The sequence below is a fragment of the Podarcis erhardii genome (genome assembly GCF_964252035.2).
Source record: "Podarcis erhardii genome assembly, chromosome: 7".
Lineage (NCBI taxonomy): Eukaryota > Metazoa > Chordata > Lepidosauria > Squamata > Lacertidae > Podarcis > Podarcis erhardii.
The window spans coordinates 77,886,055-77,897,208 of NC_138511.1; the positions used below are offsets into that span (position 1 = coordinate 77,886,055).

The following is an 11,154-nucleotide window of genomic DNA, read 5'->3' on the forward strand; positions in this document are numbered from 1 at the left end:
GGGGTGGCTAGAGTTGTTTATTATTACTATTATTAATGTTGGAGACGGCTGCCCTTCTTCCCTGCTACAAAGGGAATAAATTACATGCCTTCACTATTGAGCTATTGCTACTATAAGAACTTTAAGTAACTGCTCTGAAACCAACCCGGATCTCCCTCTCAAACGATGCTGCGTTTTAATTTGACATACAGTACTATCCTTCTTTAGCTGCTAGGAAGCTGCCCTCCTCCTTCTCCTCCTCTTGGCGCCTGCCTCTTTTCCTTTTCTTTGGGTTGACACAGTGGAGAGATAAGCTCTTCGGAAGCTGTCCACATAGTTGCTGTCCCGTCCTTCATCTTTCTCTGTTCCTCTTCCCTGTTTACTAAAAACATTTGCAAACACCCACTGGGATTAGCAGGGCTTCCTTTTTCCCTGGACTCACACACATGCTGGTGCCCAAAGGCTGTTTGTTTGTTTTTTGGAGTGCACTAGGAAACAAAATGTGTAGTTGGGAGCAGTGGTGTACCGTAGGTTGGCAGCACCCCCAGAAAGGAATTCTGGGCTGGGCTATGCTGGGGTCAGCCCTTCCATGCCTGCCCCCACCTGTCTCTGCCACCACGTGTCTGCCCCCCCCCCTACCGTCACTCGCTCACTTGCCTGCCACCCCCCATCTCCCCGCCTAACTCACACTCTGTCTCCGCTGCCACAAGTCCTCTACCAAAGCCTGCCACATGTGCCAAGGCCACTGATGTACTTCCTTCCTGAAGCACGCCAGCTGCTGCAATGGAGGCCTGGTGGAGGTGGAGGTGCCTTGCGGTGACAGCGGATGAAATGAGACATCACCTGTGTGGGGCAGCCTGGTTGTGCCTCCTCAAAATTTTGCACCCGGGGCAACCACCCCTCTGACCCTCTGCATTCTCTTAACTGCTGGGGAAGGCTTTCTGTGCTTGCTTAGCTTCTGCTAGTCTGGCTGGAGAGATTTCTGTTTGTTTTTGTTCTCCAAATGGTTTACAATGAAGAGGAAACAGAACCACCCAGTCTAGGTTTTGCCTTCTCAGAAATCAGCCGTTTGAGCAGAGCTGTGTGCTGGCGAGCAGCCAGAAATTATCAGCAATGGAACATTTGGTCTGCAATACATTGCTGCGCCAGTCTACTGTTTGTGGATCATAATACATTGGCTTAATGCATCTCCCTCCTCATCCCCATTAAGTTCCACACATAGCCCCTTCCCCAGACTTGGATCTTGGCTTCTGGAAGGTCCCAGTCAGAACCAAACTACATTTCAAGTTGCTTTGTCACGTTGTTGTTGTTGTTGTTGTTGTTGTTGTTGTTGTTGTTATTCAGACCCATGTAAATGTCAGAACAGAAGAGTTTTGCTGGATCAGGCCAATGGCCCACCAAGGCCAGGCTCATATTCTCAGAACAGAACTCAGTTCACTGTGAAACCACTCTGCCTCGCTTCCTTGTTGGCTGTTATTCATTGCTCGGAAGGCAGAGGGAAGCGAAGCCTGCTTTCACTGTCACTGTAAAAAAATTATTTCAAAGCGTGCCATGGACCAGATAAGTTTTTCTCGATGCTAGAGAAAGCAATCTATTCAAATAGGTGTCCAACTTGTCACTGTAAGGGAGTCGCTGTTTTTCCAAAGAGCTACGGGCTGCCAATGGTAGACAATTTTAATTTGCTGATTGTAAAAGTATTTCTATGCTGCCGTTCAGCTCTCAAAGGAGATCCCCCCTAATTACCGTATTGTTTGCTCTATAAGACTCACCTTTTCCCTCCAAAAAAGTAAGGGGAAATGCATGTGCGTCTTATGGAGCGACTGCAGGCTGCGCAGCTATCCCAGAAGCCAGAACAGCAAGAGGGATTGCTGCTTTCACTGCACAGCAATCCCTCTTGCTGTTCTGGCTTCTGAGATTCAGAATATTTTTTTTCTTGTTTTCCTCCTCCAAAAACTAAGTGCGTCTTGTGGTCTGGTGCGTCTTATAGAGCGAAAAATACGGTAATTCTGTTACTTTCTTTGCTCACTTTCCCATATTTCAACCGTTCCTACTATTCAGCAGTGTATTCAGCAGTGAACGTATGTTTGAAAGGAGCACAATCAAATATACAGTGGAACAGTGCTTTTTCCCCCTTTAAAAAGGTTTAGGGGTACTCTCATTTTGACTCAAGAAAATCACCATTTTATAGTTCAAATGGGAAAAAATAAATACAGTAAATGGACAAACATACAAAGATTCACAAAATGTTTAGGGGTATGCGTACTCCCAGAACAAAGCACTGCAGTGGAACCTTAGTTTTCAAACTTAATCCATTCTGGAAGTCAGTTCGACTCCGAAACCGTTTGAAATCAAGGCACGGCTTCCGATTGGCTGCAGGAGCTTCCTGCACTCTAGCAGAAGCCGTGTCGGACATTTGGCTTCTGAAAAACATTCGGAAGCCCTAACACTTACTTCCAGGTTTGCAGCATTTGGGAGCCGATTTGTTCGACAACTAAGCAGTTCGGAAACCAAGGCACCCCTGCATATCAGAGTTTCTCTCTCCAGGAGAAACCCTCACCAGGACAGGAAGTCCAATTTATGCAGTTTGAAAGCTTCTCATCAAAGCATTGCAGCCATTTCAGGGGGTTTAGGCAGGAAAACTGAGAGGCAGATGAAGCTGTACAGGAATTTCAACAGCATTTCTTGAAGCTATTTACTTAAGGCTTTGTAATAACTATAATGTTTCCTGGACCCCAGTTTCTGTTTGGTAAGAGATTCCTGGGGTTCCAGTGCTTACCCAGAATATGGTTTCCTTGGAATGTCAATGGAGTTAAACACTAATGTGAGTAGTTTGAACTGGGCAACTGATCCAGCTGTTTTAAAAGAGGAGTTAGATGCAGAAGGCATAACTGCTGCAATATTTCTGTTCTTGTTTAGGTGTGATAAATCTCAGAGAAGAGCAGCCATGGCTTGTAAGAGCAGCAAACAAGACACATTAGCTCAAATGAATCAGCCATCTGGCAAACGTCCCCTTGATATCGCCATCGTAGGGGACTCAGGTGTCGGCAAATCATCCCTGGTCAATGCCCTGCGAAATATGGCAGACGATGAGGGTGGTGCAGCTGCGGTCGATGTGATAAAAGGTACTAGGGAACCAGCGGGGTACCTGTACCCCCAATATCCAGATGTAACCCTTTGGGATCTACCAGGGATTCAACCACCTCTGTTTCCGGCAGAGAGATACATAAAGGATATGGATTTTAAAAAGTACGATTTCTTCATCCTTGTTGGCGAAAGAAGATTGACTGATGATGCCATCGTGCTGGCCCGCGAAATTCAGAAAACAAACAAGGGTTTTTTCTATGTGTGCACCAAAGTGGATGTTATGATATTTGCTGAAAGCAGGAAACCAAGCTTCAATGAGGAGAAAACCCTTGAGCAAATAAGGAAAGATTGCTGTGAATGTGTGACAAAGGCCGGGGAGTCACCTCCAAGGGTTTTTCTCATCTCAAGGTGGGATTTGAGCATGTACGATTTCCCCCTCCTGCAGAGGACTCTGCAAGATGAATGTATTGATCTCCAGAGGCGTGCCCTACTACCACCCCAGGACCCAGGAAGGAAGATACACAATAAGTATGTTGGTTTCAGCTGAAGCCAAACTTTATTCAATGCAATATAAAAGCAAACATGTTCTTTTTTCTGTGTTGTTGTGGCTGTACCCATATATAAGGATGTAGAGACTATATCTCCCCTCACTTTCCTCCTTTAGTTGACTGTACCCCACTCCAGCTCCTGGCATCAAGCAGTAATAATAATAATAATAATAATAATGTTATTTATACCCCACCCCTGGTTTCCCCAGAGTCTTGCTCTCTTGCACAAAGACCTGAGGTGGGAAGGATGCAATGGGGTTACCTGATAACTGAACTGATAAGCCTTGCATTGCATGAGTCAGGCCTCTATGAAGTGGGCTATCCATTTCAATTTTCCCAAATCCGATATTGTATGTTAGGTGTAAAGAACGTTTGGCCCTCCAGATATCACTGAACTACAACTCCCATCTTCCTTGCCCATTGGCCATGCCTGCTGGGGCTGATGGGAACTGTAATTCAGCAACATTTGCTGCTTGTAGCACTAAGCTGTGCCCACCCCTTTCCCTTATAATGGGGTGGCAGTGGGTGTTTCCTTGTTGGATCAATGTCTTCACTTCCCTACTCATGTGTGGCCACTGCTGTGGCACCTTTCAACTGCAGGTATTTGTGGGGCAGTCTTTAGGAAAGGAGTCAGTCTTTCATATACCGTATTTTTTGCTCTATAAGACTCACTTTTTCCCTCCTAAAAAGTAAGGGGAAATGTGTGTGCGTCTTATGGAGCGAATGCAGGCTGCGCAGCGATCCCTCTTGCGGTTCTGGCTTCTGAGATTCAGAATATATTTTTCCAAAAACTAGGTGCGTCTTGTGGTCTGGTGCATCTTATAGAGCGAAAAATACGGTATTTGTTTATTTAGGACTTTAATGTGAGCCATTTGGACTCGGCCTACAGCTATTTTAAGCAGGAGCTTTATGTAAGAAGGAGTTAACCATTGCTATATTTCTGTTCTTACTTAGACCTGATGAATGTCCCGGAGGAGCAGCTATGGGTGCTAACAGCTCCCGATCAGACACATCAGCTCAAAGAGGACACCCACCAGGCAAAAGCAGCCTGGACGTTGCCATCACAGGGGGGCCAGGTGTCGGCAAATCATCCCTGGTCAATGCCCTGCGCAATATGGCAGACAACGAGGAGGATGCTGCCGTGGTTGATATGATACAAGGTACTAAGGAACTCAAAGGGTACCTGTGCCCCAGCTACCCCGACGTAACTCTCTGGGATCTGCCAGCAATCGGAACACATGAGTTTGAAGCAGAGAAATACGTAAAAGAGATGGATTTCAACAAGTATGATTTCTTTATCATTGTTAGTGAAATAAGCTTCACTGAGCACGATGCCATGCTGGCTCGTGAAATTTGGAAAAGAAAGAAGAGGTTTCTCTATGTGCGCACCAAAGTGGATGTCAGTATAACTGACGAAAGAAGAAACCCACACTTCACGGAGGAAAAAACCCTTAAGGAAATAAGGAACTACTACTGTGAAAATCTGGCAAAGGCCGGGGAGTCGTCTCCAAGGGTTTTTCTTATCTCAAATTGGGATTTGAGCATGTATGATTTCCCCCTCCTGCAAAGGACCCTGCAAGATGAATTTATTGATCTCAAGAGGCATGCCTTAGTACTAAGCCAGATACTCGATAGGTACGTTTGGTTCAGCTTAGGCCATTTATGTCACCATCTGATGCTCCTCAATTCTTTCCAAGCCTCTGGCAAGGCTCCTGCCATTTATGCCGGCAGGGGGTAGAGCACAAAGCAAACTGTGTCTGGAGGTTTCAGTTGCAGGAGGTGAATCCCTTCTCTTTGTCAGGGTCCTCCCTGACTCAAACAATACATATAAATAATAAATTATTATTATTATTATCTTTGGAGTAATGGCACCCTGTACAGAACCTTAGTAAGGAACTTAGCTGTCTTATGTTGAGTCAGACCATTTATTGAGCTAGACCTTGTATTGGCTACACGGACTGGCAGCAGCTCTCCAGGGTTTCAGAAAGGGCATGTTCCCAGCCCAAACCGGAGGTGCCAGTGATTGAACCTGAGATCGCCTGCATTTGAAGCAGATGCTCTGCCACCGAGCTATATGCCCTTCCCATATAAATGAGGATATAAATGAGGAACACACAATGGTTCTAAGGCAGCCTGAAGTTGCGAGGTTGTTGCCTCGCTTGCCCCTCCTCAGTAAGGGTATCCTGTTAAAAGGATCTGGGGTGTGAATCCTGTCCAAAGCCTGGACATGAGTCCCCTATGGGGACTCCTCAGGGTGCCACTATCTAATGTAAGTTATAGGGTGGTTTATCCTTCTGTGGATTCCCTGCAGATGGGCGAGAGTCAAGATACCGCCTGGCTTCACCCCAATGCCTGAGCCAAACCACTCACATCTGTAACCAATAAAGTTGTGGCCTATTTGAACCCATAAACCAAAATATTCCATGTCAGTGTGATTTATTGTTCTCCTGGGAACTTTGTGGCTCAGGTGCCTTGGCATGCAATAACCTCCATCAGTACTACTCTTACGTACATCAGTTCACCTCCATGCAGCTACAGTGGTGCCTCGCAAGATGAAATTAATTCGTTCCGCGAGTCTTTTCGTCTTGCGATGTTTTTCGTCTTGCGAAGCACAGTCCGTCGCAACTGCGCCTCTTCAAGCGGCTTTAAGAAAAAAGCGAACAAACTCGCAAGACGTTTTTGTCTTGCGAAGCAAGCCCATAGGGAAAATCGTCTTGCGAAGCAACGCAAAAACCGAAAAACCCTTTCATCTTGCGCATTTTTCGTCTTGAGAGGCATTCGTCTTGCGGGGCACCACTGTACATCTAGGTTGTCAAAGAAAAATATGTAGCATTTTTTAATATTGAAAATGCTTTTTTCTTTCCTAGATCAAGTGATTCATCTAGAATAGCCAAGTGGTGTGACATCTCAACTTTTATTGCTGACTTGGGAAATATGAAGGCTGTTTTAAGACAAAGAAATCTCCCAGATGTGGTAGCCCAGATTCGGCAAGAGTTAGATTTGCTAAGCAATGTCACACTTGACATTGCCATCACAGGGCATACAGGTACTGGCAAGTCTTCTCTTGTCAATGCCTTGCGGGGTATGCCAGATTTTGGAGAGGGCTCAGCTGAGACGGGGGTGAAACAGACAACCATGTTTGCGACAAAATATCAGCACCCGAAGTTCCCCAAGGTGACACTATGGGATCTACCAGGAATTGGAACGGATGAATTCAAAGCAGATGAGTATCTGGAGAAGGTAGATTTTAGTAAATACGATTTCTTTATCATCACTTCAGAACGTTTTACAGAGAGTGACACCCAGCTGGCTCGTGAGATTCAGAAAATGAAAAAGAAGTTTTACTATGTGCACCCTAAAATTAATCTTAGCATGGCTGCTGAAAGAAGGAAACCCAACTTCAATGAAATGGAGACACTTGAGGACTTAAGGCAAGATTGTTGTGATAAACTGAGAAAACTGGGAGAGGCTTCTCCAAAGGTTTTTCTGATATCAAATTGGGATTTGAGCATGTATGATTTCCCCATTCTGCAAGAAACCTTGCAGAAGGAACTGAATCATCTCAAAAGACACGCCCTCCTTCTCTCAATGCCAACTTTCTCAAGAGATATCCTGGAGGAGAAGAAATCTGAGATGAGGAAACTTATATGGAAGCAGGCCCTTGTGTCTTCCTATTTTGGCTGTGTGACTCGGTTAGCTCTCAAATTACCTTGGCATATTTCCTTCTTGGTGACAACACTCAAAAAGTTCTGCATGGCTTTTGGGTTGGATGAAGAGTCCCTGCGCAGTCTTGCAAACCGGGTTGGTAAACCTCTAAGTGAGCTGAAATCAGTTATTAAGAAGTCTCCACTGGCTAATGAGATCAGCAAAGAATTTGTACTTGATCTCTTGGCCAAGAGTAAAGCACCAACAGTGCTAGAACAGATTGTTGAGTTCATACCTGTGTTGGGCAGTTCCACTATTTCTTTCAAAACCATCTACTACATGCTGCAATGCTTTCTGCAAGATGTCGAGGAAGATGCGGAGAATGTTTGTGCAAAAGCCTCTGAGCACTGAAAGTCCCAAATAAAGACCAGACACCTATCTATTGTGTTTAGAGATCTGCTAGTAACATGGAATCCGCAAAATCAAGGTTTTTGGGGGGAGGAAATGGTCTTGCAAGTAAAATTCTTTATATGCTTTTCCTGTTATATTGTTAAATTCCTTTGGGTATTTCATGGAAGTGAAAAGAGATAAAGAAAACAATAGAAGCTGCAGAGTTCATGGGGAGTTCTTGGCTGTGAGTGCCATGAGCACTTGAAAAATCAGGGTCCTGAACTTAGGTGATCTATACATATAAAGAACAGAGGAACTTTAAGGTGAAGGACATATCAAGGAGATTTTGCATTAGCCTCTAAGAATAAAGGGGCCCTTGAATGTCCTTTTTTTATCAGTTGATTGGTGCTCATGATATTCTTGGGGCTATAGTATATACTATGTACTATATACTATATACTATGTACTATGTACTATGTACTATGTACTATGTACTATGTACTATGTACTATGTACTATATACTATATACTATATACTATACACTATACACTATACACTATATACTATATACTATACTATACTATACATGTTTCAATATGTTTTGGGGCTGCTATACTACTTCCTTTCTGATCAGTGCCCTTCCTGTAACTTCATGTTGAAATCCCATAACTTTCCAAACCACAAATGTTCGGGGTGTTTGCTTTATTTTTGTCCCACTTTTCTTGTGCTCCAGCCCTTCTGGATGATGTGGCAGTATTGGGAAAACATGATGTAACAACTCATAAAGCAGAACAAATGCACCACTAATGCACTGATATACTATTACTGTGTCTATAATAAGTTGCAGAACTCACCCACAACAAAACGCCAGTTTGTAGGGGCCCTAACCTGTCTTACATTACTATTTGCATAGATGTGCGATAGAGTGTTGCGTCACACAGAGCTCTGAGTGGGTCCATATTGGCAGGCACTCATCTTGGAAGAGAATGTGCTGAATGGGGGCCAACACCCAGGTTGGAAAGCTGTTCACTTCTTCAGAACAGGGCTGGGGACTCTCCGATGTTTGATCACACCAAAACAAAGCCCAGATTTTGGACTGGATTAAGAAGAAGAACCGCAGTCCAGTGGGAGGCCAACACTCTGTCTATTTGCTCTGGTTATGCCACCAATTCCTTCTGTAAATTGCCCTTGCAACAGAAACTTCAGTATTTGGTGGGAAAGCAGTAGTTTGTTTTCTGTATAGGACTAGATGAGGTTTAGTGAGCTAGAGTATTTATCTGTGTGCTATGTATTACGAGCATGTAGTAATAAACTTGCATACTGAATGAAATTTTCCTTGTTTCGAGAATCGCTTCTTCATCTTTCCAGCCAATCCTGAAACTAAGGACCCTCCAGATGTTGTTAGATTACAACTCCTATCAGCCTCAGACATTATGGCCAGAGATCTGGGAGGGAGGAAGCAAGCAGCCATGAATGGTGTAGCAATGGTGTAGCACCCTGCTTGTGGTTAACACTTAGCTGGAATGAAATATTCAACGCAGCAATAGAGAAATTAAAATAATAATTTATTTGTCAGACAAATAAATGATAGACACAGTGGTATATGGTTACCAAAGCTCTGCCCACTCCAGCCCTGATGGCCAGCACTTATATTTCCTCAGCCCAGCTCCCTTGCTCCTCCTTGGCTGCCTCTGTCCAATCAGCCTGGTTTAAATTACTATTAGCTGTTTGCTAGAACCAATCATAAAAGATACACCCATTTCCTATTACCTTTTATGGGAGACAAAGAGCTATATTTCCTTCTATCCATAAATGGCAGACAAGCAGCCATATATCTTACATTTGCCTCGACAAGGCACCTTAATTACCAGATCACCTTTTGCCCCTGTTGCCCCTGCATTCCAAAAAAAATGGCTAAAAAAAATGGCTCATGGTATTAAATTCTATCTAAACAGAGATCTTGGGTTCACATTCTCACACACCATCAATGAAACAAGAATCTAACATAAGAATCTAACATTTCTTACTTTCTAAATCCTTTGCATAATTACATTAAGCCAACAAATCTCATACATAACATAGATAGCTTTTTAGAAGAAAAGGCCTTTGCAAAGTAAAAAAGGAACTCAGTAAAAACAGCTTCAAAAGAAGCCTCTTCAGTTTACATCCCCCTTTCCCAGCCAGCTGCTCTTCCCATTAGCTCTTCCCAAAATTTATTGCCCTTTAACTCTCTCAGTATACCTTAAACCTTAGGAAAATATGGCTAGAGTCTGATGGGAGGCACATGGTATTATTTTCTGTTAAACAATAAATCTTACTATTTACCAACTCTTAATTAGTGTTTTTGCAGCTTGATTGTATTCTGTAATATGTAGGGTCAGTGTAACATTTGCTCCCAGCCTGTAATTCCCTTTTACAACTTTGAGAAACTTGTCTCCTGCTACTGCTATAAATCAGGGGGGCCCTTGTTCAGGAGAACAGGAAGATAAGCAACTGCCAGAGTACTTAGCCAGCTGGTTTCTGCCTGGCATGAAACATACAAACATTTGCAAATATATCTTTAAGCTCATTTTAATATACAGGCCTTGATCATATGCCTCAATGGAACATTTAGGCTTAAATACATTGCTGTGCCAGCCTGTTAACAACTGAAGCTGGGCTCAAATATACCACCCATGTTTAAAATGCAGGTTCCATCAAGTATCTTTGCAAGCATTGAATGAAGAACATCCCAGGTTCTGTTCCTTACATCTCCAGTTGCAGTGATGCTTTTAAAAAAGGCAACACAGTGCATTATTAATGTTTAAATAACCAAACAAACAAGTCAGTGCACTAATGCATGGGTCAAATTGTGGATGAATTGCTAATTGAAACAGAAACCCTGGCCTCTCCCGCTATGCCCCACGGAGAGCCTCAAGGTCCATAAATAGCAACACCCTAGTGGTCCCGGGCCCTAAGGAAGTTAGATTAGCTTCAGCCAGAACCAGGGCCTTTTCAACTGTGGCTCTGGCCTGGTGGAACGCTCTGTCTCCTGAGACCAGGGCCCTGCAGGATCTGATTTCTTTCCGCAGGGCCTGTAAGACAGAGTTGTTCTGCCTGGCCTTTGGCTTGGAGCCAATTTGATTCCCTCCCCCTCTTTCTTTTTTCTTTTCCTTTCTCCTCCTACGATGAGGCTACATTTTAATATTTTAATGTTTCAATATTTTAATGTTGTATTTTAATTTTGTTTTTAAGTTGTATTCATTCAACTTATTATTATTATTTTTTATTGCTTGTTAGCTGCTTGCGGGAAAGATGGCCTAAGAATGTGGTCCTTTGATAAGTGTGACCTGGAAGTGCTTAAAAAAACACAAAAGGAAACTGATGTGGAATCATAGAGGACTTAAAAATGGAAAAATGAGAAACAGAAAAAATCCGAAACCAGCAGATTAATCCATCCCTATTCTAGTGCATTTTTTCTGGTGGGGGCGGGGGTGGTGATCCCGTGGTGGTTGCCACAAAAACACA

General features: G+C 43.6%; 1 protein-coding gene across 6 annotated transcripts in view; it reads left to right on the plus strand.

The window, feature by feature from the left end:
* The window catches only part of LOC309345624 (uncharacterized protein), a 146,773-nt gene extending 139,097 nt beyond the window's left edge, over positions 1-7,676 (plus strand). For 4 of the 6 annotated variants that reach the window (XM_081868827.1, XM_081868830.1, XM_081868828.1 and 1 more), the window contains 3 exons: positions 2,896-3,591; positions 4,566-5,246; positions 6,479-7,676. In XM_081868827.1, the coding sequence (XP_081724953.1) occupies positions 2,924-3,591; positions 4,566-5,246; positions 6,479-7,667 (2,538 nt within the window). In that variant the 5' untranslated portion in view covers positions 2,896-2,923 and the 3' untranslated portion in view covers positions 7,668-7,676. Of the gene's footprint in view, positions 1-1,357; positions 1,644-2,895; positions 3,592-4,565; positions 5,247-6,478 lie in introns of those variants that run through there. The other 2 variants (XM_081868829.1, XM_081868832.1) reach the window with 2 other exon arrangements.
* Positions 7,677-11,154: the final 3,478 nt, after the last annotated feature.